The sequence below is a fragment of the Chrysochloris asiatica genome, unplaced genomic scaffold (assembly GCF_000296735.1).
Source record: "Chrysochloris asiatica unplaced genomic scaffold, ChrAsi1.0 scaffold00166, whole genome shotgun sequence".
In the NCBI taxonomy this organism is placed as follows: domain Eukaryota; kingdom Metazoa; phylum Chordata; class Mammalia; order Afrosoricida; family Chrysochloridae; genus Chrysochloris; species Chrysochloris asiatica.
Window position 1 is genome coordinate 633,551 of NW_006408684.1, and position 27,967 is coordinate 661,517.

Here is a 27,967-nt window from a genome sequence, read left to right on the forward strand (position 1 = left end):
ATGCAAGGAAGTTTGGAGCCATGAACCACATGTGAGATGGATACCAGCCTGTGTGAGATGGGTACCGGCTGCACCACATTGGTACCTGGATCCAGGTGAGCTAAGCGCCAGACCTACAGCACCCGCAGAGCCACTAGGCCATCAGTAGTCTGGCAGAAACCCTCACAACTAGTCACTGCCCTGTGGTCCTAACAGACCCATCAAGGGCCTCCACAAACTACTATCAGCTTGAGTGCCCTGAACATAGACAGCAGCTAGGCCTATAGGAACTCTCAGGTCAGAACCGCACTGTCAAATTCCTGCGCCTTGTGAACTCCTTGGCCGGCAGGAGCCCCTCAGAGTTTTGTCATTTTGGGTTCAAGAGTTTTTCCCTTTCATTGTTTTCTTATTCTTTCTTCTTTTCTTCTCATTCCCTTGAATTTTATCCTTTTTATCTCCACTTTTCTTTTTCTTTTCTTCTGTTTCTCATTTTTCCTTTGCTTTTCCCCTTTTGATCTTTACTATGCTCAACTCTTTCTCTATCCATCTTCCCTCTCCATTTTAAAGTGATTTTTAAAAAATGACTTCCCTTTATTTTCTTATTTTTCTTTCTTATAGCTCCATTTCCCCCATCCCTCTTTTCTCTTTTCAGTTATTGTATACATATACATATATATTTTCAGGTTGCTACATGTTTTTATTTATTTTGTTTTTTCATTGTTGGTTGGTTGTTTATTTACTCCATTTTGATTTCTTGGGTTTATGGGGAGGCATTTCTCCTGTTTCCCACCTGACAGGAAACAGTAACCATGCCCATATACATGTCACACATCCAGCCACAACAGTAACCTCTACAGCTTCACCCAATGGGCAGGAAAGAATTCCGTTTGATCAATAATAGCCAAACACACGCTAAATTGAGCTGCATGAATGTCAGGTGGAGAATGGTACACTCACTTCCATTCTCTAACTATTCCCATAGGAGTGAGTTGGTGAGAACCTAAAAATGCACCAACATCTGATCACCAATAAAATACAAATACAACAACACCACAATGTCCCAGAGACAACACACAATTTCAACTTACACAAAGCTAGCAGAGAGAGTGGATACAACAAACGACTCAGATGCAGAGCCAGAAAGCATTTCTGTGGAAGAAAACGTAATGAAACTTAGAAGGAATTCAAAAGAAAGATGCTTTAACGGATTGACAGATTGAGGAAACCAAGAAGAACATAGAAAAAATTGAGAAAATTTCAGGAAAACACTATAAGAATAAACAGATAAAATGATAGCAAAATTTGAAACAATACAAAGCCTGAAAATCAAAAGCCAGAAAGTTAGTACTAAAATATCAGATCTGGATAATATATTGAAAGGACAAAGAAGCAGATTCAGTCTTTGTTACAGTGGTCTGTACAGAGGGTCTACCAGTCCACTCTCTTGCTGGAAGTCTCAACATCATTCTTTAAAGAGATGGAAACATTAATCACTAACTTTGCTAGAGGCTCTGGTAGTGTAATGGTTACGAGTCAGGCTGCTAACCTCAAGGTCAGCAGTTTGAAACTACTGCCATTCCACAGGAGAAAGATGAGGCTTTCTGTTCCTGTAAAGATTTACAGCCTTGAAAACCCTATACAGGGTCACTATGAGTTGGAACCAACTCCACAGCACACCACCACCAACAACAACTTTACATGGAAAGAAAAGAGACCCCAGATAAGCAAAGAATTACTAAAGAAAGAAGAAAAAGTAGGAGGTTTCTCACGTTTCCAAACTCAAAAGTCTACACAGCCACAGTACTCAAAACCACCTGGTACTGGTACAATGAAAGACACATACATCTTTGTGTGGAAGAGAACTGACAACCCATCGAACCTGCGGTCAGCTGATCTTTGATAAAGAGTCAAAATGCATTAAATCGGGAAGAGAGAGTCTCTTCAACAAATGATGCTGGCAAAACTGGAAATCCATTTGCAGAGGAATAAAACAAGACCTATGTGTCACATTATATACAAAAATGAACTCAATATGGATTAAAGACATAAAGAAATCTATAAAGATCATCAGTGAAAAAATGGGCTCTGATACACGGTATAAAAAAAAATCAAATGTAACTGAAAACATACAAACAGAAGACAAAATTGATGACTGGAACCTCCTAAACAGTAGACACTTATATGTGTCTAAAGATTTCACCAAAAAGAGTAAACGAGAACCCAGAGACTGGGAACATTTTTGGCAATGATGTATCACATAGGGGATAAACACTTCAACAAGAAGACAAATAATCCAATTTTTAAATGGGCAGAGGACATGAACTTTACTGAAGATTCAGGCAGCCAACAAACATATGAAGGAATGCTAGCAATCATTAGTCCATTAAAGAGATGCAAATCAAAACAGTGAGGCATCATCCTACCCCAACAATAAAAGTTGAAAAAAGAATAGAAAACAACAAATGCTGGTGAAAGTGTGGAGAGACTGGGACCCTCCTACACTGCTGATGAGATTGTAAAATGGTACAGTCACTGTGGAAAAAACTACAGTGTTGTCTCAAAAAGTTTGAAGTAGAAATTCCATATGACCCAGTAATCCCTCTACTTGGTATATAGCCTCAAGTAATAAGATCTATGACAAAGATAAATGCACACCCATGTTCATTATAGCATTATCCACAATAGCATAAAGATGGAGACAGGCTAACTGCCCGTCAATGGAAGAATGGTTAAACAAATTTTGGTACATACTCACAATGAAACACTACTGCAATGTTGAATAACAATGAATCTGTGAAACACCCCACAGTACAGATAGACGTGGTCAACATTAGGCTGAAAAAAATTTGTGAATCCCAGAAGGACACATATTGTATGAGACCAATGCTGTAAGAAATTAAGAAATGATTTTCTTGATAAAACAAACATTCTATGATGGTTGTTATCAGGAATAGGAGGGAAGGGGAAATTCATAGACTAGCAGGCAGACATAGGTTAGCATGGGTGATGGGGCTTGCAATATACAAGAGGGAGGCTGGCAGAGGAAAGATGAAGGTAGTGAGGGACACAGGAAGGAGTGTGAAGTGACTAGTGGTGAATACTGCCAACTGGTGGTACGTAGAGGGGATTGCAACCATTGTAATGAATTATATGTTTGTTAAATGTAAAACTGATGATCTGCTCTGTGAGCTTCACTGAATTCACAACAAAAAGTTAAAAAAGAGAGAGATGATGGCTTGGGATAGGTAGGTAGTAACAAGAGAAATGGCAAAAAATGGTCAGATTTCAGGTGGTTTGAAATTAGGGCCGATAGAACTTGCAATCAGAGGGTATGGAGTGCGATGGAAAGAAAAGTCAAGGATGATTGAGGATTTGGGTCTAGATATTTTGAATCATGGAACTGCTACGTGATCAAGTGGAAAAGACTTGAGGTGCTTAATCCAACTGGACTATTTAGCAGGTAGCTGACCATATACTTGGGGGCTGGGATGAAGTTCTAGGCTGGAGTTGTAGAACTGGGAGTTGTCAGTGCTCCTTGGATGTATGGCAGTTTTCCAGGCTGATAGTTTGGGCTGCAGTTAATGTGTGAAGTACAAGTCAGATGGCAGGACACCTCCTGATGGTACTCGGATGTACCATTGAAGCAGGTGCTGTCCCCCAGTGGGGTCTACGGGAGGTACATCTAAGACAGCTGATAGCTGGAGGTAAGTGGCTTATGGGCTCCAGCTGGCTCCGCCCTGCCCCACCATAGGGACTGGTGGTATTCAGTACACATGAGGTACCCTGGGCCATTTATTACTTGTGATGTGCTGTAACAGCTGCCCTCGAGTTTCTTAGTATTGAAGTAGACTTTTTGATGTTATCTAATTCCGCCCCCCTGCCCCCACCAATGTACCTCAAACGAATTGTCTGGAACACCTGTTAAAAATAGATGCAAGGACTCCACCCCTAAAGAATCAATTATTCTTAGTAAAGCTTGGAATATATAGTGATTTACTGTAATACCCGCATTTTACACGTCAAACTTGCTCCATGTCAAATGTGCAATGGACAAGCTACAATTTAAAACCTTACAAATTCACAGTTAAGCGGTTTGATTTGGTTTTCAGATGTAGTAAACCTTGTTTCTTAAAACAAGCAAACAAAACCATATAGTGGGTTGAATGGTGGCCCCCAAAAGATACGTCTACATCCTAATCCACAGGACCTGTTAGCTTATTTGGAAATAGGGTCTTCGAGGATGTAAAGAAGCTGATCTTTAAAGAAATCACCTTGAATCCAGTGACAAGTCTCCTTGGAAGTGACACTGGAGGCAGACTGAGTAGACTCTCCTCTATGATCTCCAGAGGGAATGTGGCCCTGGTGGACAACCTGATTTTAGATTTCTGGTCTCCAAAAATGTGAGAATAAACTTTTTAAGCTTGCAGTAAGTTGCTATGGCAGCCCTGGAGAACTTGTAGCTAAAAACACCAAAAATGTCCTCTATGATTCAACAATTTAGGTCACCATAAAAACGAGAGTACTGCAAATTGGGCTTTTTCGTATTTCTTGATGAAATCAAAATTGAAATCTTTCAAGAAAGTGAGATGGCACAAGAGGCACTCTGCCAAGAAATTTGGAAGACAACTATCTGGCCAACTGATTGGCAGAGATCCATATTTGCGCCCATTCCAGAGAGGTGACCCAATGGAATGCAGAAATTATCTGACAATCTCTTTGATATCTCAAGCGAGTAAAGTTTTGCTAAAGGTAATACAGAAACGGTTACAATCATACATTGACAGAGAACTGACAGAGGTTCAAGCTGGACTCAGAAGAGGCTGTGGAATGAGAGATATCATTGCTGATGTCCGATGGATCTTGGCTGAAAGCAGAGAATATCACAAGGATGTTTACTTATGCTTTATTGACTATGCAAAGGTTTTTGATTGTGTGGATCATGACAAGCTATGGACAACATTGAGAAGTATGAGTATTCCGGAACACTTAATTGTACTTCTGAAAAATCTGTACCTGGACCAAGAAGCAGTTGTTTGAACGGAGCATGGGAACACTGAATGTTTTAAAATTGGGAAAGGTATGAGACAGGGTTGTATTCTTTCACCATACTTACTCAACCTGTATGCTGAGCAAATAATGCGAGAAGCTGGGTTCTATGAAGAAAAACGTGGCATCAGGATTGGAGGAAGACTCATTAACAACCTGTGATATGCCAATGATACAACCTTGCTTGCTGAAAGTGAAGAGGACTTAAAATATTTACTGATGAAGATCAAAGAGCACAGTCTTACGTATGGATTGCATCTCAATGTCAAGAACACAAAAATCCTCACCACTGGACCAAATAAACAACATACTTATTAACGGAGAAAAGATTGAAGTTGTCAAGGACTTCATTCTTCTTGGATCAACTATCAACATTTGTGGAAGCAGCAGTCAAGAGATCAGACGACGTATTGCATTAGGCAAATCTGCTGCACAGGAACTTTTTAAAGTGTTGAAGAGCAAAGATGTCAGCTTGAGGACTAAGGTGCGCCTGACCCAAGCCATGGTATTTTCAGTAACCTCATATGGATGTGAAAGCTGAACAACGAATAAGGAAGATCGTAGAAGAATTGATGTCTTTGAATTGTGGTGTTGGAGAATACTGAAAGTGCCATGGACTGCCCAAAAGAACCAAGATCTGTTTTGGAAGAAGTGCAGCCAGAGTGCTCCTTGGAGGCCAAGATGGCTAAACTTCGCCTCTCATACTTTAGACACGTTGTCAGGAAGGAACAGTCGTTGGAGAAGCATGTCATGCTGGGTAAGATGGAGGGTCAGAGAAAAAGAGCAAGACCCCCAATGAGATGGATTGGCCAGGTGGCATCATTGATGGTGTCAAGTGTGGCAGCGGTAGTGAGGTTGGCCCAGGATCGGACATTGTTTTGTTCTGCTGTGCATGGGGTCGCTATGAGTCGGTTCTGACTCGATGGCACCTGACAACTACAACATATGACATTCACGTTTTATACTACTTCAAATTCTTTAGCAAAGTGTCACTCCATTGCATAGTATTGTATCTAAATTGAAGGTCTGGTAATGATGCTCACAGGTTACACACTGGTCCTTAATGCCTTGAAGGTCTGATGCGATCATAACAGAGGTATTACTTTTCTATGCAATTATGGGAGTTCAATTTAGTCCAAGAAGATGTGCAGATCTCACATTATCAACAAATCTTAAATTTAGATTCTCAAAAACCCAATCGAATTATCTATGTTATATTTAAGATCACTCAGACAAATAATCATTTTTGGGGGCCAGTTATGAAAGACCCATCTTTTTTCTTGGATGGGAAAGAAATCTGCCGAGTCTCCACCCTTGCTCTACCAGTCCACACCAGTGTAGGATCACAGATTAGTAGGCAGGTGGTGGAAGCTCTTCATTTCAATTGCTATTTCTGGTGTGACGCTGTAGGATAAGCGCTGGCCCAAAAGGTCCGTGTGAACCGTGGTTCAAACTCACTAGCCTCCCCTCAGAAACCTTGCACAGGGTCGCTATGAGTTGGAACCAATACAATGGTACTGAACATCTTACTGTGGGAGTCCTGGTGTGATGCTGTAGGATAAACTCTGGACTGCTAACCACAAGGTTCAGATTCAGCAGTCATTCCTCAGATATAGTATACACAGTCGCTGTGAGTCGGAACCAACTTGACAGTACTTAACAGTAACTTATTGACAGGATAACATTTTTACAAATGCTATAAATGAAAAAGTCACTTGTTGATCATTTACTTGTAACATAATGATCCTTTTGTCATCTGCAAGTAGGTAAACAATGACTCGTCCCAACCACAGGAAATAATCTGTGAAGAGTTACGTATCCTTCAAATCAAGTGTGAAAGGAAGACGAAAGCACATGAGAAATTCACGTAGGATAGTTGTCTGACTAGCACTGCAGAGAAAACAAGTGATGTTATCTTGCACAAGGTAACACTTTTATTAGTAAGGTACTGATCACAATGAACACCACTTTGTAGTCTGTAGATATGACAGTTGCTACATCTAAGCTTGTGATACCAAACAACTTTAAAGGTGACACGTTAGAAAAGGTTCTACTGCCTTTATAATATGTCCAAGTCAGTAGCATTTTTATAATTCTCATCTTACCATCAGACCACTCCTGTGAAACAGATTACCCCCATTTCCTAGAAATATTATGTGAGGTACAAGGTACTTATGCCGAAGCATTTGCTGTTGGGTCTTTTCTGGAAGGAGAGGACTTGGGGAGAAGAGAGGAGGCTCCATTGCTAGCCTCACCCATCACCTGGGTTCCATTTTCCCCACCTGAGCCTGTTGGTTACCAACGCTCCTGAGGTCATCTTCACCCACCACTGAAGCAGCTAGGCCAGGCTGTTAAAATAAAAAGCCGCTTACCTACTCACCCTTTGTTCTGGTTGTACAGAGAGTTCCCACTACAATAACCCACAGGAAAACGGCTGCTGGATGGTTGTGCTGCTGTTTTACACACAGATTCTTATGCTGGTGGAACTACTTTCTGAATTGTACCTTGAAAGAACTGAGTGATTCAAATTTTTGTTTGCCTTTTGTCTTAACTGTAAGAAATCAAATAAATAGCAGCTTTGGTTAGCTTATTTTAGACTACTTTCCTAGGGCCAGAATTTCTATTTTATTTGCATTACTATCTATATGCCTTCCCAGGTGTCTGGCTTTTTCTAACACACAAGGCAACTTGAATATTAATTCCACTTTAGTCCGCCCTGTACTCCCTATCTCATGGGTATTTATATACGTTTGACACTTACATCGGACACATACAAGGTCTGAGTAAACTGTCGCTTGTTTTCAGTACCCTGAGCAGTGCTCTGCAGAAGTACACATATAACTTTCGAATAAACCATTCGCCAGTGTCTTACCAGCACGAAAGTGGTTTGAACACCATGGTCCAATAATGCTGCCTGACTGAACTTACAAAGGACGTGAAGGCAAAGATACATTTAGGTTTGGCACAAAACTACCAGCAATGAGCACAAGGCAGAAAGAATAAAAGCTGGAAAAATACAAGCAAAATATTGACAAAAAGGAGATTCTTCTTTAGGAAGAGTTTCTCTCAACTACTTAATGAGATCTAAAAAGATGGTATTTATTAATAGTGGAGGCTGGCTCCTCAGGCAACCACGACAGGAGACTACACAGCAGCACAGGCTGGAATCACTCACTGTACAGATAACCTTATGAAGCAGCTCTCTCTCCCTCGTTTCTTTCTGATAGGCACTAAGCTACGGTATTATATAATTCTGGATATTATTATTTTGTTGATGGGATTTTAAACACCCGTGATAAAACTAAAGAACCTTGGTGGCTTCTGTAGAATAAGCACTGGGCTGCTAATCACAGAGTTAATGGTTTCAAAGCCAACTGCTACTCCGTGGGAGAAAGATGAGGCTTTCTGCTTTGGTGAAGATATACAGCCTCAGAAATCCTATCTATACAGGGTGGCTATGAGCCAGAAGCAATTTGATGGTAGTGAATCTTTTTGAGTGAGTGGTAAAACTAGTTAGTACTTAAAAGTTGTGGTTTCCATGAAGAATAAAATTAATCATGATCATTTGGGGTATGACTCCAACACAATCTTAGAAAAAAAAAATTTAATGCAAATATTTAACCATTGGAATATACAAATAAATAAACTCAGAATAACTGAGAAACTCAAATGTAATTGCCAAATTTTCTTCAGTCCCAAATATTTTCAAATACTCATAATAAAACATATAAAATAACTAATAAGATTTAGAACACTCAAAACCTATGATAAAAACAAAACCAAAGACAAAACCCTCATTATTTTATTTCTGTATATCAAGACTACAAATAGCATTTAAACACTTAATTTATTATTCAAATTAAGAAATATACATTTTGTTCTGATAATGGTCATTGTCTTAAAAGTGTCATTCAGTTTTCCTGCATTTAAAAGTACAATATATTGCTAATTGTGGTCAATTAAATAGACATCCAACAGAGCCTCCAGTGAGAGTCAAACAGTCGACATGGAAGAGATGAATAGAGTTTAGATTCCTACCCACAACATTAGTGAAGGATCGCTCTGCTTTCTTATCTGGTATCTTGAAATGCTTTCCATTTGGGAACAAGAGAAACCACAGCAACACAAATCAGGTCCTGATAAAGTGCCTTATTAATAGAGAATGATCAAATCTTCTTTTTTCCCTGGAAATATGTTCAGTAACTCCTCCATCACTTTGTCAAAGCAGCACCATTCTAAGACGCAGAAGGGCGCAAAAGCACGGGAACCAAATCATGCTGAGGATTGGTTTGTACAGCCCGAATGAGAAGGAAGGTGAGTGAAACCCTGGCAAGCTTTATCTGGTCGGAGGCTTCAGACATAAAGGATAAAGCCCACTACTTTGGTTCCAATGACTTTTAATAGATGTGAGAGCGTCTATCTCCTCCACATTATTATTTACTGAAGGTAGCATACCTACTGTAGGAACCAGACAGAGAGCCACCCTACTTCCCCCCAAAGCTCTCCAGGCATGAAGTGGAGACAGAAGACTAGCACAGAGTGAAGTACATGTCTCACAGCCACATGAAGTAATATCTAAATCACCATGATGCAAGGCATTGTTATATTTAAAATTCGCATGCTAGTCCCATGGGTGGGAAATGGCTTAAAACACACAAACAATATATTCCCAGTTTCCTATTTTCCAAACCTAATCACTTTGGGAAGAGGTTGCAGGAAAGAAAAAAAAAAAAATGCCTTTAGTTTGAACAAGTAGCCTTGTAAACAATTCCACCGTATGAGAAGCACTGGGGCCCCCTGAAAGTAAGCATTCTCCACCCCTTTGACCCTGTGCCTCAACAAGTATTGTCTCTGTAACTAGTGTAGCCCCGTCTCCACACAGCCAGCAACATGTGGCGTTTTACAGGTGTCCTGCCAGCTCAGGAAGGTGTTCACAGTTGATCAGCACAAAGCCAACGCTTCATCTTTGGTGAATTTTACTGAGTTGTCTCTAGTTTGAAAACTGTGCTCTTCTTGGCAAAATGACTAAATTGGCCAACGGGGCCCATAATATTTTGTATGTTAACTGATTTGAAAAGCAGTGTCCATCTAAATAAATGACCATGGCTTAATAAAAGTCATTTTTAAAATGAAGGAAGGAAGAAATGCTAGAAAGAAGGAAGGGAGATGGGAACTTAGGAAATGCAGCGAGAGGCCTGTTGGTCTGCTGGGGGTGCTGCTGACGTCAGAGGCACTGGTAGTTTCTCTGTGAGAGGGTCAGGTCCAACATCAGTTTCAGCTCAGCTCAATTCAAACCCAGCAGCACATTCAATGGCGTAGAGAAGTTTACTTCGTAAAAGTGTCTCATCATAAAATTCTGGAAGCTTTAGCAGGTTCATGCAGGTGCTGGCAGTGGGGAGACGCTCGAGGTCAGACCCTCCATTGTGAATGCAAAATGCAGGATACAATTCCTGAAAAACAATTGAGAAACAGCATCCTGTTTTTAAAAGCACAGCCTTCAATAAAAAAACATAACAAAAATCAGCATATTGAAACTAGCTTGCCTCAGTTAGTTGTAAATTATTATTCTTGCTTTTCTCAAGAAAATATTGACTTTTACTTGTTTACTTGGTGGTAAGACTTCATGCTAAATTACAATGAATACTATGCACTCTCCGTCCGTATCAGCTTGTCACACTGTGGTGGCTTATGTGTATGCCAACAGTTTTTCAGATACCAGAAGGGTCATCTATGGGGACCAGTTTTAGCGGCGCTTCCAGACTAAGACTAGGAATAAAGGCTTAGAGCTGTATTTCCAAAATGTAGCCAATGAAAACCCCGTGGTTACAGCGCTGCAAGATGAGCACCCTGGGCTGGGTGGAACTCAGTGTGCTTTGTGGCTACAACATATCAATGATTATGCAGATGGCACATGGTCACCGTGAGTTGGAGCGAACTCCACGGCCACTAGCAACATGCTTCATGCATAAAAAGTGTGTTGACAAAAACACTCAGTCACGGGGCACAATCTTTTCAGTGATTAGGGACCTAAAGGTTTTTATTTTTTGTCTTTACAAAATTAGTTTAAAATGTAAAAAGGTGGAATGTTTATACACATTTGCTTATATTTTAAAAAATGGAAAAGACAAAACAACAGAGTGGAAAGGGCAGCGCAGAAAGCTAGACTCTCCAAAGGATTCTAGTTGTGCAAACCTGACTTTGGAAGCATGAGGACGCATGTAATAAAAATGATACAAGCAAAATGAAACAAATGAACCTATGTATGAGTTACTAGCTTAATCACAGAAAAAGGACATACTTAAAGTGTTTTACAATTGCAAAGACAACTGCTTTCAGAAATGTTGCCACAGCAAATTCTTGGTATTATTGTTCTAAAACTACCATGTTATATGGGGTAGTCAAAAAGTCAAAACAGGAGACACCTTTATTAAACAAAAATATCAAAATGTTAAAACTAGTGTTTCTTGGCATATTCTTCATCTATGTCTATATATTTCTCTACTGTACACTTTCTAACCTTTACCCAAAGAATTCTGAGCTCTTCAATTTGTACCTCATCAAAACCGCAGTTTTGGCATCCTTGAGGGAATGTAATTTGTCTTTCTTTTATTTATTCTTATTTTTTTGTTTGGGGAACAAAAAGAAATTTGAAGGGGCAAGATCAGGATGGCTGTATGATGGACAGAGTAAGGTTTTCCAATGAAATTCTTATAGGACAGTCCTTGAAACCCTTGGTACATTGTTATAATGAAAAAAACCAAAAGAATAAAACACCCCAGCACAACTTTCCTGGCCCTTTTCCCACAATGCTGTTGTCAGTTGTTTCTTTTTTTTAAAAAAGCTTCTTCATAACGAGCTCCCATGATTATCGTATGTCCTTTGAGAAAACGTATCAAGATTACGCCTTAAGAACCCCCCAAAACAGCTGCCATAACCTTCTGAGGTGACTTCTCTGCCTCAAATTTAACGAACCCAGCAGATCTTCTCGGAAGTCACTGCTCTGATTGGTCCTTGCTGTCTGGATTGGACTGGCAAATCCAAGATGTCCCTGGTTACAGTTCATTCCATAAAATCATCTTCATTAGCTTCGATCTTGCTGATCTTTGTGCAACACTTTTGGCAGCCATCAAACTGAAAGTGTGGTAAGGCCAGCATGTTCCCTTAAAACTGAAAATGTAGAACCATGTGAGATCCTAACCTCAGTAATTCTACATCGTGTAATTCTACAGTCTCCTCCTTCCATCAGTTTCTAGACTTTAGCCACAGTATCTTCATTGCTTGAAGTTGATGGTCTTTCCTCTCTTGGTTCATCTTTGACGTTGTCCCTACCTTCCTTAAAACACGGATCCATCTAAAAATTACTGTTTTATGAGCAGCATTCCTGTAAACTTGTTACAAAGCTTCAATGATTTAGGAAGATGTCCACTTGAGTTTTGTTAAAAGTTTGATATTAGACCATAGGAACAAAATCCACCCAACACAGCACAAAAAATATCCCTTTTCTTGAAGGCTACCTAATAAGACTAAGACAAAATGTATTGCTGAGAGTCCTTGTTAAACACATTTTGTCTGGAATAAGCCCTTGCATGTATGCACTTAACCTTAATAGCTTGACTTACTCTCATAGTTAACTATTATACAGTATATAACTGTAACTTCACAATATTATATTTTAGGATCAAATACATATAATGAACTAAAATGATTGGAGACTATCATTTATAAAAAAATTGAAATATGAAATTAAAGAAATAGGATATCATGTTTGGTAAGGTGGGAGGGTCAGAGAAAGAGGAAGATCCCCAATGAGATGGACTGGCCAAGTGACAGCATCAATGGACTCAAGCACGGCAACAGTGATGAGGTTGGCCCAGGATCGGGCAGTGTTTCATTCTGCTGTGCATAGGGTTGCTATGAGTCAGTACCAACTCGATGGCACCTAACAATAACAACAACAATGTCCTAGTCTGTCCACTGAAAAGGTCTGGAAACAATGATCAACACAGCAGCAATGAGCAGAACAAGTGCCCAGCTTATTTCCTTTCCCAGTAAGAGGAAACAAGTCTACTAGGAAAAAATCTCATTCCAAGTGTGGGCCAGGAAGTGTGCAGGACAAAGTACAAATGTTAGTATTTCATCATACAAGAAAGCAAGAGAGCTATCAAAACTCCTTGGGTTGTGTTAAAAAGAGTCAGGAGCCAATCTGAAGGAACACCACTTATCCAAAGTTTGAATATCAAAAAGAATAACTGTACTAGACTGAAACACATCAGATGTTAAAGCCCAAGGAGTTCATAATAATTAAAAAACAAAAACTCACTGTAACCTTTGAATGGTGCTAGGTAACCAACTCATTATTCTGAAAACTGATTAATGAAGAAAAGAATGAAAATTTATTCTACCTCTGAGTATAAACTAATCTTCAGGGTAACCAAATAGCTGATATGGGAAAATTCTGTTCTGTAGCAAATAACAGGTAATAAATAAGGAATGATATAATCAGGGTGTAGCTGTTTTATAACATCTAATAATGGGCCTGGAGTCCTGGTGAGGCACTGTGGGTTAATATGCCAGACTGCAAAGCTGTCTGAACTGCAAGGTCGGCGGTTCAAGCTCACCAGCTGCTCCTTAGAAACCCTATACAGGGTCGCTATGGGTGGGAATCAACTCGATGGCACTTAACAACAACAACAATAATGGACCTAGGCAATATTCCTAAGTGACTGCTAACATCATTAGGTAAAAGGATGAGGAGGACTTTTATAATAGATGCATCAGGCTGACAACATCTGAATCCACAGATGGACCTCAACGTCTCAAAGAGGTAACTCAGAAACAGTGTGTCTCCCACAGCTGATGGGAAGAAATGCAAAGCTCACATTATCATATTATAAACAGGACAATTCAAAGCTATAATTTGAATAAACCTAGAAAACTAGCATCATATACACTATACAAAGAAGCTACTGAGCTTTTAAAAAACATTTTTTTCATCAAATAAATTACAAGGAAAAATAAAAGAGGGAGGTAGAACCTATGGATAAGAAGAGATTAGAGATTTAAAAAATAAACATGTATCTACCAAATGCAATGCATGGGCACTGACTTGTTTGTATCAGCATCCAAGCAATTAATAATAATAATTATAATAAAATGGGTACAAATAGTATAAAAAAGAATTACTACCCTCCAACCATGGCAGTGGGAAGGGATGAACAAAACTGGAACAAAGCGCTGGGTCCAAGATCTGAGCTGCCTCACAAACTCTGACCAGCACCCAGCCACCTGACCTAACCTGCAATCAGCTCCATCGGTTTCATCAACATGTTGAATTTACAATACATTTGCTATGAAGGAAAAACACAGATCAGCCCTCACAAAATGCTCTAAAGAGACCAATTTGTCCTATTTCTAACCTAAGTTTTCCTAATGAAGTCCAATACCAACATTCAGAAAAAATATACATACTATCTGTAATACGTGCAGAAAGAAACGCTTCTTTCCTAATTACAGTTTATATGTGATTTAAATCACTAATAGAACTGCTAGAACAGGAAACAAAAGAGAACCAAAAAGAACATTCAAATGCTTTTATTAATAAGCATTTTGAGTACAGGAGGGTAATAATTTTCTCAAATGCTTACATAAACTACAATAACAGCATTGAATGTTTGAAACAGAAAGGAAAGGCCCTTTGAAGGTGGAGGTCAGTGAGTGGTAATAAGTTACTGGTAACGTTACTGGGTAAGTGGAAAGCTTGAAACATATTTCGTAGTTAAATGCCACATTTTAGTGTTCCTCTCATAATGCTAATTGAATTTTCTACTTTGAGTCTTAAAAGTAAAAAAAAATGAAGTTCTTCATTGAAATCTGAGTCAAGGGCACCATTTCGTGCATAATTAAATACAGTACAACGGGAATTTGCATTAATTCAGAATGAGAAAACCATCAATTTATTATGTGACCTGATGGCAACTTAACAATTTCTACAGCACTTTAATGATTTTTTTGTCTGTAACAATCACATTTATTAAACATATTAAACTTTAATTAGCTTTAGTAAATGTTATTCTTCTCCAATAATCTGGCACTAAAGAGTTTCATAACTTCTAAATTATGCATCCCTGCCTCTTCCATTTATACCACCACATTCCACTGAAAGGCATTCTTCTCCTCTTAAAGAAGGAATTAATTCTGGCAGCCTGTCATCAGGCACACTGGGCTAACAGGAAGACCTGAATATTAAGGTGATTTTTCCAAACTTGGTGTCTAACTTCTGACAACTGCAAAAACACTTATTATGGAAAACTCTTAATCAAACTTCACATTTAGTATATGCTGAACCACTGAAAAAAGTCCAAAATAGAAGGATTGTCTCATGGTTTCCAATAAAGTATTATTCACTGCAAAACAACCACTAAGTTATCACTATCAGGAAGTAAGATAATTTTCACTATAATTCTATTTAGGAGTTGAAATAGAATGTAGTGATGCCATCAAGACATGAGTCTTAGAGTACTGTAAAGGTAAAGACTGATGGTTCTCAGTCTTTCTAGGAGGCCAATTACCACAGACACCTCACTGTCTACCAGGATGTCTAATACCTAGTCCTCCCTTCCAGCAAGGCTTTGCCAACATCACTGGTATTAATTAACCAGTAGCTGGCAAAAACCTCTGGGTCTTTCTCGGTTTTGCTGGCAGTGGGTCCACCTCCACAGTTCTTTTCCTAACACTAGAAGTTTAGCGTTCTTTTTCTAGGTTTATTTTTTTGTTTTGTTTTCTTTTAACTGGAAGATACTAGAAGATACCATGCTTCTCATACTATATATTCTTAATACAATTACCTACCTAAGTGGGTTAAAATCTTAATATACAAGAACCTACTTAATTTATGACTTTTAAAGTAATCATTAGATGCTAAAAAAAAAAAAGTTTGGATAAATAGCACTTTATTTGCTCCATTTTTTAGTGTTAGTCCCACATAAATTTGCATTTTCCCTGCATTTTAGATGTGTAACACAGCAAAATGTCATGATTTCATTTTAAGTCCAAGAAGAATCACAAAGCAAAGCCATTTCTTTCAAGACTGTTGCTGGATTTAATTCTGACTCACAGAGGCCAATTTTTATATCTGGTTATGTGGGCTAGTGATTAAAATCCAGTCTGAAATTCTTTTCCTTTTAACAGATGAACATTCATTGTTTTAACAGTTCAGCCCTTTTCATTTCTACAGATTCGATTTTATGATTCTTAATGCTATCTTTGTTTTCTATATATTTGTTACTCTGTCTTATTTTTTGTCATTATTTAATCCTTCTAATAATTTTGATGAGTCCAGGTATGTCACTATAGGATAAGCACTGTTACCGTTAACCCCAAGGTGGCAGTTCACACCTACTATCAGCTCCTTAAAAACTCTGTAAGTGCCATTATGAATTGGAACTGACTCAACAGCACAGAACAACAATATTTTTGAAGTTAGTGATTTTAATTCTACTAAAATTTAATATGGAGCCCTGGTGTGGTGCTGTAGGATAAGTACCAGACTGCAAGGTCAGTTTGAACTGAAAAGCCAGCAGTTCAAACCCACTAGCCACTCGGAAACCCCACACAGGATAGCTATGAGTCAGAACTGACTTGACTAATATTCAATATTAGTAGTTGTTGCTGTTAAGAAGAGTTTTCTACTAAAAACTCAATGGAGTCCTGATATGTTAAAGGATAAGCATGGACAGCTAACTGCAAAGTTGGTGGTTCAAACCTACTAGTTGTTTCTCAGAAACCCTATAAAAAGATGCTATGAGTAGGTTCACAACAATATTTAATAGGAACCCTGGTGGTCCAGTGGTCTAAGCCTTGGGGGGTATTGACTACAAGGTCAGCAGTTCAGACCCACCAGCTACTCCATGGGAGAAAGGTGAGGTTATCTGCTTCCATTAATATTTACAGTCCTGGGAACTCTAGGGAGCAGTTCTACTCCGTCCTAAAGGGCCACTATGAGTCGGAATATACGCCATGGCTCTGGGTTCACTAGTATGGTTCAATAGCACTGCTCACTACTTCCAAAACCTAACTGCCAATGATTTATCTAGCATTTATATCCCACCTCTTTCCCATCGCTCGACTTTACTGCTCTAGTTCTGACGGTATTTATTGGGATTTGTGTATTAATCTATTGATAGCAATTTAAAAAACTGCTGAGGTATATATATAATACACTGTAATATTTACCCATTTAGATGTATAACTCAATGACTTTGTAAATGTAGTGAGCCGGGCAGCCATTACCACCACAAGTCAGTTTTAGTATATTTTCCCCAAAGTTACCTGTTACTGCCTCCAGCTCTAGGCTCTATTTCGGTAAATTTGCCTCTGAAAGACATTTCATAAACGTGGGATCACACAATGTTTGTCCTTTTATGTTTACTTGAAAGTCCTGGTGTGGCGCTGTGGGCTAATGTGTCAGACTGCAAAGTTGTTTGAACTGCAAGGTCAGTGGTTCAAACTCACCAGCTGCTCCTTGGAAACCTTACATAGCATTGCTATGGGGCGGAACCAACTCGACGGCACTTCACAACAACAACAAAATGTTCACTTAGCTTAATGTTTTTGAATTCATCTATGTAGCAATTCAGGAATGCAATGGCTATAAACTCTGGACTGCGAAAAACAAGGTCAGTGGTTCAAGCCTACTAGCAGTTCCACTAGACAAAGACAAGGCTTTCTGCTCCCGCAAAGATGTGCAGCTCTGGAAACCCTATACAGGGTGGCTATGAGTTTGCAGCAACAACAATGGCAGGCTTTACTGTCAAACTTTTCCAGCTTCTCCATCTTCTCATTCCTCTACTGACTGCAGTCATTCTACTGCCTATAGAATGGTGTGTAATGGGGACTAAAAAGAATTTTCCTACTGACTAGGGAGAGGCGTTCTCATGGCACAGTGGTTAAAGTGCTTGACTAACAACCATGTCAGCAGTTCAAATCCCTCAGCCATTCCACTGGAGAGAAATGTGGCTCTCCACTTCCGTTAAATATTTACAGGTTTGGAAACAATGTGTGGCAGTTGTACTCTATCCTCTAGGGTTGCTATGTTGTTGTTAAGTGCCATCAAGTCACTTCCAACTCAGAGTGACCCTGTACAGGGTTTCCGAGAAGCAGCTGGTGGGTTTCAACTGCTGACCTTGTGGTTCGCAGTCCAGTGCTGATCCTACAGCCCCACAGGATTGCTATGAATCTGAGTCAACTTAATGGCAGTGGATTGTTTTGAATGAGGCTGAGAATCTTTTCTTGTGTTTATTTGCCATCTGTCTATCTTCTTTGGAAAACTGTCTATTCAAATCTTTTGTCCGTTTTTATAACTAGATTGCTTGTCCTATGAATGAGTTATAAGAGTTCTTATATATATTATGGATACAAGTCAATGATCACATATGTTACTTCAAGTTATTTCACTCCGATCTGTGGCTTGTGTGTTTATTCTCTTAACGGTGTCTTTTGATGTAGAAAATTTCTAAATTCTGATGAAGTGGAAGTTCTCAACTTTAACTTTATAGATCATTCTTTCGTGTGAAACCTAAGAACTCTTCATCCAACCCAAGGGCATGAACATTTTCTCCTAGATGCCTGTTTGTTTTGAAAGTTTTAAATCAATATTTAAAAAATTTTTCTTCTGTGGTTATGATTTCTGCTTGCTAAAATGCAGAGGCAAGGTATCAAGACTTGTTTAAAAACTGTCATTTTATTAAGTAATTCCCTTTGAATGACTCTTTGGTTGGCTGTTTATCTTCAAGTAGATTTACAACGGGGTGTATCTGACGGACACAATCCCCTGTGAAGGCAGCACTGCCCTGCAGCGTTTCTAGGATGTAATCTTTATCGGAGCAGATTGCCAGCTCATCCTCCCACGGAGTTGCTGGTGGGTTAGAACTGTCAACCTTCCAGTTAGAGCCAAACGCTTAACCATTGTATTACCAGGACTATATGGAGGTTATGATGTTAAATGCTGTCCTGTTGGTTCAGACTCACAGCGACCCTGTATAGGATTTTCGAGCAATAGCTGGTGGTGGGCTTGAACTGCCAACCTTGTGGTTAGTAGGCCAATGCTTATCCTACAGGACTCTAAAAGACTGTGCTGTTGTTGTTGTCAGGTGCCATTGAGTCAGAACCAACTCATAGCGACCCCATGCAGAGCAGAAGGAAAAACAATGTCCGATCCTGGGCCAACCTCACGACCACTGCCACACTTGATGCCATCAATGATGCCACCTGGCCGATCTGTCTCGTTGGGGGTCTTCCTCTTCTTCTCTGATCCTCCATCTTACCAAGCATGATATCCTTCCCCAGTGATTGTTCCCTTCTGACAATATGTCCAAAGTATGAAAGACGAAGTTTAGCCATCTTGGCCTCCAAAGAGCACTCTGGCTGCACTTCTTCCATAACAGATCTATTGGTTCTTTTGGTAGCCCGTGGCACTTTTAGTATTCTCCTCCAACACCACAATTCAAAGGCATCAATTCTTCTACGATCTTCCTTATTCATTGTACAGCTTTCGCATCCATGTGAGGTTATTGAAAATACCATGGCTTGGGTCAGGCTCACCTTAGTCCTCAAGCTGACATCTTTGCTCTTCAACACTTTAAAAAGTTCCTGTGCAGCAGATTTGCCTAATGCACTACGTCATCTGATCTCTTGACTGCTGCTTTTGTGACTGTTGATAGTTGATCCAAGAAAAATGAAGTCCTTGACAACTTCAGTCTTTTCTCTTGTTGTTTATTGGTTCCAGTGGTGAGGATTTTTATTTTCTTGACATTGAGATGCAATCCATACTGAAGGCTGTGTTCTTTGATCTTCATCAGTAAATGGTTTCAAGTCCTCTTCACTTTCAGCAATCAAGGTTGTATCATCTGCATATCGCAGGTTGTTAATGAGTCTTCCTCCAATCCTGATACCATATTTTTCTTCATAGAATCCAGCTTCTCGTATTTTCTGGTCAACATATAGGTTGAATAAGTATGGTGAAAGAACACAACCTTGTTGTACACCTTTCCCAATTTTAAAACATGCAGTGTTCCCATGCTCTGTTCTAACAACTGCTTCTTGGTCCAGGTACAGATTCCTCAGAAGTACAATTAGGTGTTCTGGAATACTCATACTTCGCAATGTTGTCCATAGCTTGTCATGATCCACACAATCGAAAGCCTTTATGTAGTCAATAAAGCATAGGTAAACATCTTTCTCATATTCTCTGCTTTCAGCCAAGATCCATTGGACATCAGCAATGATATCTCTCGTTCCACGGCCTCTTCTGAATCCAGCTTGAACCTCTGGAAGTTCTCTGTCAATGTATGATTGTAGCCGTTTCTGTATTACCTTTAGCAAAACTTTACTCGCTTGAGATATCAAAGAGATTGTCCAATGACTTCCGCATTCTATTGGGTCACCTCTCTTTGGATTGGGCACAAATATGGATCTCTTCCAATCAGTTGGCCAGATAGTTGTCTTCCAAATTTCTTGGCAGAGATGAGAGAGTGCCTCTTGTGCTGCCTCACTTTCTTGAAAGATTTCAGTTTTTATTCCATCAATTCCTGGTGCCTTGTTCTTTGCCAATTCCTTCAATGCACTTTGGACTTCCTCCCTGAGTATCACTGGCTCTTGATCATATGGCACCTCTGGAAATGACTGAACTTTAACCATTTCCTTTTGGTACAATGACTCTGTGTAATCCTTCCATCTTTTCTTGATGCATTCTGCATCATTCAATAATTTGCCCAGAGAAAGGCTGTGTATGACCCAATAATTCTTTCATCAGGCACATTAATGGTAATTTGCAAAAGTAACAAAATATCAGCCTCAAGTGTATAGAAACTCAGGAAATAAAGCACCTAATCACCCTCCATATGTACCTCCTTTATGTCCTCCATGATACCGGGTGAGGCGCTATAGGATCAGCACTATACAGGGTGGCTATGAGTCAAAACCCACCTGACAACACTTAACAACAACAACACAGCCTTTAAAAAATCAATGCTCTGTAGACAATGCTCTAGTGCAGCGATTCTCAACCAGGATGGGGACATTAGACAATGTCTAAAAACACTGTGGTAGAAAGAAGAGGCTTTCTGCTCCTGTAAAGACTTAGTCTCAGAAACCCTACTGAATCGACAGCAGCTATCAACAAGAAGAAGGACATTTCTGATTGTCACACTAGAAAGTGAGGTAAGCCTAGCATCTAGTGGGTACAGCCTAGAGTTGCTGCTAAACGTCCTACAATGCACAAGACAGCCTCCCCAATCTATTGATTAAAAACGTCCACAGTGCTGAGGGTGAAAAGCTGTCCTAATGCTTTCTGGTTTCCAGTGTTGTAAATATAAATCTAAGGCTAGCTTAAAGTCTTTTTTCTTTGTGGTTAAATTATTGTTTCTGCCTAGATGCTTTGTAGGTGAACTACTATTTATGCCTAGATTGTTGTTTTCTTTACACTGAGGTGCAAACCATATCAAAGGCTGTGATCTTTCATCTTCATCAGTAAGAATTTGAAGTCCTCTTTACTTTCAGCAAGCAAGGTTGTATCATCTGCATATAGTAGGTGTTTAATGAGCCTTCCTCCAATCTTGCTGCCCTATTTTGCATGTCAAAAGTTCAGTAACTGATATTGTTCATTCTCTATTAATTTTTTCTAGAATATAGTTAGTTCTTTCAATCTGAAGGTTGAAATTTTTCTTTCTTTCAGGAATGCCTTCTGAATTTGAATAATTTTTGTTCCATTTTGTTCTTTTCTTCAGGAATATGGATTATCTGCAGTTTGTTTTGTCTACAATATGTCTATTATTTTTCTCTGAATACTTTGATCTCAATCTTTTTCTTCTGTATTTTTGTGATTTTTTTTTTCAAGACTGTCCATCATATCTCATTCATATGATTTTCTACAGTGTTAATTTTATTCTTCATGGCTTCTACTTCTAACATCATTAAGTTCTACAATAGTTTTAATTTGCTCTTCTCTGGTAATTTTCTTGCATGTTTCTTCATAGTCCCATGCTAGCACTTTAATAAAGAGCTCTGGTAGCGTAGTGGTTACAAATCGGGCTGCAAACCTTAAGGTCAGCGGTTCGAAACTACCAGCCGCTTCGCAGGAGAAAGATGAGGCTTTCTACTCCCGTAAAGATTTACACCCTCAGAAACCCTGTACAGGGTCGCTATGGGTCGGAACCGACTCGACGGCACTTAACAACAACAACAACAGCAGCACTTTAAAAATATTCATTCATCTTGATTAAGGCCTATTTTATGTGGCCTTGTTATTTGACCAAGGATAGTGTACAAAACAACAACAAAACCAAAGCCAATTCCGACTCACATTGACTCCATAGGACAGAGGAGTGCTGCCCTATAGGGTTTCCAAGTATGTGATCCTTACAGAAGCACATAGTTCTCCTGGGGAGCAGCTGGTAGGTTCCATCTGCCAGCCTTTCAGTCAGCAACATAACCACCACCACAAATCATGCTGATGCAAAGAGAAGGATTTTATTTTTAGGAAATGTGGAAGATGTGCTGAGATGGGGATAAAGGGACATGATGTCACTTAGTTTTGTAAAGTAAATGGCATTAAAGTCACATACCTTAAATCCCAAGAGAGGGGGTCGTGAGCAACTTGTTACAAACTTGAGCAATTTGCGCTTTTCTTCATCAGTGAAACCTTCTACAACTCTCCAAAATATTTTAATTACAGGGTGGTCTGCAGAGTAGCCTCCTATGAAAAAATGAACAATATTTTATTAAAAACAAGGTAACTGTAAAAGCAAAAGTTTCCTAAAAGCACTAAAATAACCAACTTGGAAAAGGGTCTCATTCAGAGTTCTCATGCTTGCCACAGCAATGAAGAACAGCTCATGATTGAATGCCAATTCTAAAGAAACATACCCCATATATCATGGGCAAACTACAAGACGGAGGATCAAATGAAGGATCAAAGTAGACAAAGGCCAGAAGAGGAGGGAACACTCTGTAGTTACAAGATGAACACTGGCAGCAAAAGATAGTGCTACTTACAGTTCCTAATCGACTTAAGTGCTTCCTAAAACTAAAATAATTGCTATATATTGTTAATATACTACGGAAATAACATCAATAAAGAAACCTTAAGTGCATTAATTGGCACCAAAATGAATATGATAATATTTTAAACCTATTTACTGGAATAGATAAAATCATTAAAGGTATAAGCTTTCAGCACAGATAGGGCAATGCAAACAACCCAAGACAATTTCTTGGCAAAGAAAAGGTTAGACTGATTTAATTTTTTAAACTTTTGACTTGATAGTGGGGACAATGTGACCTTAGGCATTATTTGCCTTTGCATAAAGATTAGATCCAAATTTAGAGCAATATAACGGAATTACAGAAAGGGAAGATACATACACACACACTGTAAATATACATGTTTTATGTGTGTAAACTATTTTTAGCTAATTGACGGTTGGACAAAATCACCAGAGTCCAATTTATGAAGACTGATCTGCTTACACAGAGGTTTCATATAAGTAGAATTACGTAACACGGAGTCCTTTGTGTCTGGCTTCTTCTCCTTCCCATGTTTCTGTATCAATAGATCATTTATTACAACTGCTGAACAGTATTCCATTGTATGGCTGTACCCCAATGTTATTTATTTACTCTATGACTAGCTGATAGACATCTGGGCTGTTCTCAGTTGTTGGCTATTATAGCTAATGCTTCTATGAAAGTTTACATACATCTCTTTGTGTGAATATATGCTTTCATTTGTCTTGGGGTGAAAATGCTGTTGTTTAATTTTTTAAAATTAAGTAAAAAAAAAAAAAAAATTCAAAGTGGCTCTACCATTTCACATACCCAGCACTCGTGAGTGTCCTAGTCTCGCCACATCCTCCCTACCACTTAGCACTGTTCATCTAGTGGGTGTGTCATGGTATTTCATTTAGATTTATTTACATTTCCCTAAGGACTTATGGAAAAGACCAATGAGTATCTCTTCATGTGCTCATTGGTCTTTTGGCAATTAAAGTATCTTTTTGTTTTGTTCATGTTTCTTTAACTGGATAGTTTATCTTATTATATATATGTTGTTGTTAAGTGCCGTCGAGTTGTTTCCAACTCATAGCAACTCTGTATAGAGTTTCCATAGAGCAGCTGGTGGGTTTGAACTGCGGATCTTGGGATTTATAGTCCAATGCTGATCTACAGCACCACACCAGGAGTCCTATTATACCCTACACAGGGTCACTATTGGTCAGAACTGACTCGATGGCACATAACAACAATAACAATATATATAGTACATATAGACATATAAAGGAGCTCTGGTAGCGTAGTGGTTACGAATCGGGCTGCGAACCTTAAGGTCAGCGGTTCGAAACTACTAGCTGCTCCGTGGGAGAAAGATGAGGCTTTCTACTCCCGTAAAGATTTACACCCTTGGAAACCCTGTACAGGGTCGCTATGGGTCGGAACCGACTCGACGGCACTAAACAACAACAACATGTACTATATATGTTGTTGTTAAGTGCTATTGCGTTGGTTCCAACCAATAGCGACCCTGTATAGGGTTTCCAAGAAGTGGTTGGTGAGCTTGAACTGCTGAATTTGTGGTTCAAACTGACTTTGCAATCCAGTGCATTAGCCCCTGTTGTCACACCAGGAATCCATACATACACACAGACATACACACATATCGAGTCCTGGTGTGGCGCTGTGGGCTAATAAGCTGGACTGCAAGGTTGTTTGAACTACAAGGTCAGCTATTCAAGCTCACCAGCCTCTTCTTGGAAACTCTATACAGGGTTGTTATGGGTCAGAATCAACTCGACGGCACTTAACAACAACAACATACACAGTATCTATATTGTGGGGAAATCCATTGTTCTACATATGACTTGAAAATATTTATACCAATCTGTGGCTTACGCTTTCATTTTTTCAATGTCTTTTGATGCACAAAAGCTTTTAAATTTCTTTTTGTAAGAATTTAAAAAACAGTTGTCAGTTTGATCCCATATTGTGCTGTTGTTAGGTACTTCAAGTTGGTTTCAACACATAGTGACCCTAAGTACAATAGAATTAAACGTTGCTCAGTCCTGTGCCTTCGTCACCATTGTTTGCTTGGGCTCACTGTTGTTGTCAGTGTGCTAATTTATCTCCTTCAGGGGCTGCATGTTTTTTGCTGACTCCCCACTTTACCAAGAATAGTATCTTTCTCCAGGGTCTGGTTCTTCCTGACAACATGTGCAAAGTATAAAGGCAGAAGTCTTGCCATCTTCACTTCCAAGGAGCCATCAGCCGCACTTCTTCCAAAACACTCTTGTTTATCTTTCTGGCAGTCCATGGTATAGTCAACATTCCTCGTCAACACCAAAATTCAAATGCATGGATTCTTCTATGGTCTTTCTTATTCATTGTCCAGCTTTCACGTATGAGGCAACTGAAAATGTCATGGCTTAGGGTGGTTGCGCCTTAGTGTTCTGCAGGTTTGCCTAATGCAATACATTGTTTGATTTCTTTTTTTTTAAAGGTTTTTATTGTGGATTGAGTGAAATTTTACAGGGCAGATAATCAGTTTTACATTCAACAACTCATACACCTTGTTTCGTTACAATGATTATAATCCCCTCCAAGTACCATCAGTTAACAGTATTTCTCTCTACTCACTTTAGATTTTAAAACAAAAACCCACTCAGGTGTAAATAATAATTTACATCTCCAAAGGGCACATTCTGCAAGTCTGTCTCCTGGCCACCAGCTCTTAGTCCCTCTCTTCCCATGAATCTAGAGTCCTCAGCTGCTCCCCCTCTCCATGCCCCCATCTCTGCTTCTGTCTCTGGTGTCGCTGCTTCTCTGGATAAGGTCCAGCATTCTGCTTGTGCTCTTCTACTTTGATGGTCCTAGGGTCCTCGGTTTCTGGACTGTAAGATTAACCACTCCCCTATTTTTGTTACAAAACTTGTATCTTTACAATTGTCACAGTTGCAATTAGTCATGATAACAATTATCCACTATTGAGTCATATGAATCTTATCCCCATCTCTTTTCACCAGACTCATCTAGACAAGATGAAAACTATTCAGTGGGGACTCTTTCGTCCCCCCATACTCTTAAACTAAACTTGCTCTTGAACATTGTAAGCCAGTCAGTCACTTCATGCCTTTATCACCCCCTCATTTTAGGTAGCCAATGTCTAAGTTCCATGAGCACTGATTATGGATCCTAGCAAAATGATGTCTTCAGCAACTTCAATCTTTTCTCCATTTGTCATGATGTTATCTACTGGGTTAATTTTGAAGATTTCAGTTTTCTTTATATTGAAATGCAATCTATACTGATGGCAAATAAATGCAATCTTTATGAGTTAAATACTTCAAGTCCTCTTCGCTTTCAACAAGTAAGGTGGTATCATTTGCACATCGTTGTTGATGAGTCTTTGTGGTAATCTTGATGCCACCTTCTTCTTCACATAACCCAGCTCCTTGAATTATTTTCTCAGCATAAAGATACATAAACAAGGTGAAAGGATACCTGACACACGCCTTTACTGATTTAAAACCATTTAGTTCCTCCTTGTTCTGTTCAAACGGCTGCTTCTTGGTCTATGTACAGGTTCATACTGAGTACAATGAGGTGTCCTGGAATTCCCATCTTAGCAATGTTATTCATAATTTGCTATGATCCACAGTCAAAAACCTTTGCATAGTCAATAAAACACAAGTAAAACAGCTTTCTGATATTCTTTCTCTTCTTTCAGCCGACATCCATCTGATGTCAATATTGGTATCTCCTTGTTTCACACCCTTTTCTTGATCTGGTTTGAATTTCTAGCAGCTCCCTGTCGATGTACCACTGCAATATTTTAAAAATTCTCTTCGGCAAAATTTTATTCAAATGTGATATTATAGATAGATCTTAAAAGAATCTAATACTCGAGGTAGACATTTTTTATTACTTAAGTTAAACTATGTTTGTTTAAGAAACTATGTTTGTTTGTTTAAGAAGACTTCAGGGGTTATTTTTGGTTTAAGATCATTTTTTGTTCTGCTTTAGGGGTGGGGTTTTAGGGGTGGGGAGGAGGGTGGTATCCAACTTCCATGGCCCCAGAAAGGCTTGAGTCCGGAAGAATTTGAAAGTCTGATCTGCAATTGTGTCCTTTTGATCAGGAATCTTCTCTAACATCTGATCAAAATACTGAGTAGTGGTAGATGGGCACCATCCAGTTCTAGCCTCATGACAAAGGGAGCAGTTGCTAATGAAGGCAATTAGCCACATTCCACATTCTTGTTCTATTCCTGGTTCTCCTTCTTCTTCTTTTTGTTTCATGTGAACAAAGCCCAATTGTTGTGTCTTTGATGGCCCCTTATATACTTAAGATCAGAGACTACATAATGAACTATACAATGGTAGAAGAGAATCACTAAACAGGTTTTAGGGCAGTCAACTGGGATGTCCTATAAAAAAAATCATGGGTCCAGAACCTCCAAATCAAGGAATCAATCCCATAAGCAGCCTTAGCAGTCACTCCTTTTCTATTGTAAATATCGATATAACAATTTTTGCCAATTCAACTTTTTATAGGTATGATGTAGTGCTCTGGGTTAATGTGCTGGACTTCAAAGGACGTTTGAACCACAAGGTTGGCAGTTCAAGCTCACCAGCCACTTCTTGACAGCACTTAACAACTTATTAACAGCAATTACATTAATTAGCTACAATTCTATCCTTAATCAATGAGGTTTTCCATCATTGTATTCTGAACCTCAGCTCTCTAGAGAGAGCATGTTCTTGTTACATGCCACCCAGTCAAGGCAACCATAACATGCACAGCACAGGGGAACACTACCTAGACCTGCAGCATCCTCACAATAGGTGCTTTTGAGCTCATTGTCACTGCCACTGTGTCAATCCATTGCATTGAGGTTCT

The 27,967-nt window shown here is 39.2% G+C and overlaps 1 protein-coding gene across 1 annotated transcript in view; it reads right to left on the reverse strand.

The window, feature by feature from the left end:
- Positions 1 to 10,304: 10,304 nt before the first annotated feature.
- The window catches only part of UBE3C (ubiquitin protein ligase E3C), a 222,417-nt gene continuing 204,754 nt past the window's right edge, over positions 10,305 to 27,967 (reverse strand). Inside the window, exons 22-23 of the mRNA XM_006871289.1 lie at positions 22,644 to 22,774; positions 10,305 to 10,475 (exon numbers count right to left, since the gene is read on the reverse strand). Of these exons, the coding sequence (XP_006871351.1) occupies positions 10,305 to 10,475; positions 22,644 to 22,774 (302 nt within the window). The remainder of the gene's footprint in view (positions 10,476 to 22,643; positions 22,775 to 27,967) is intronic.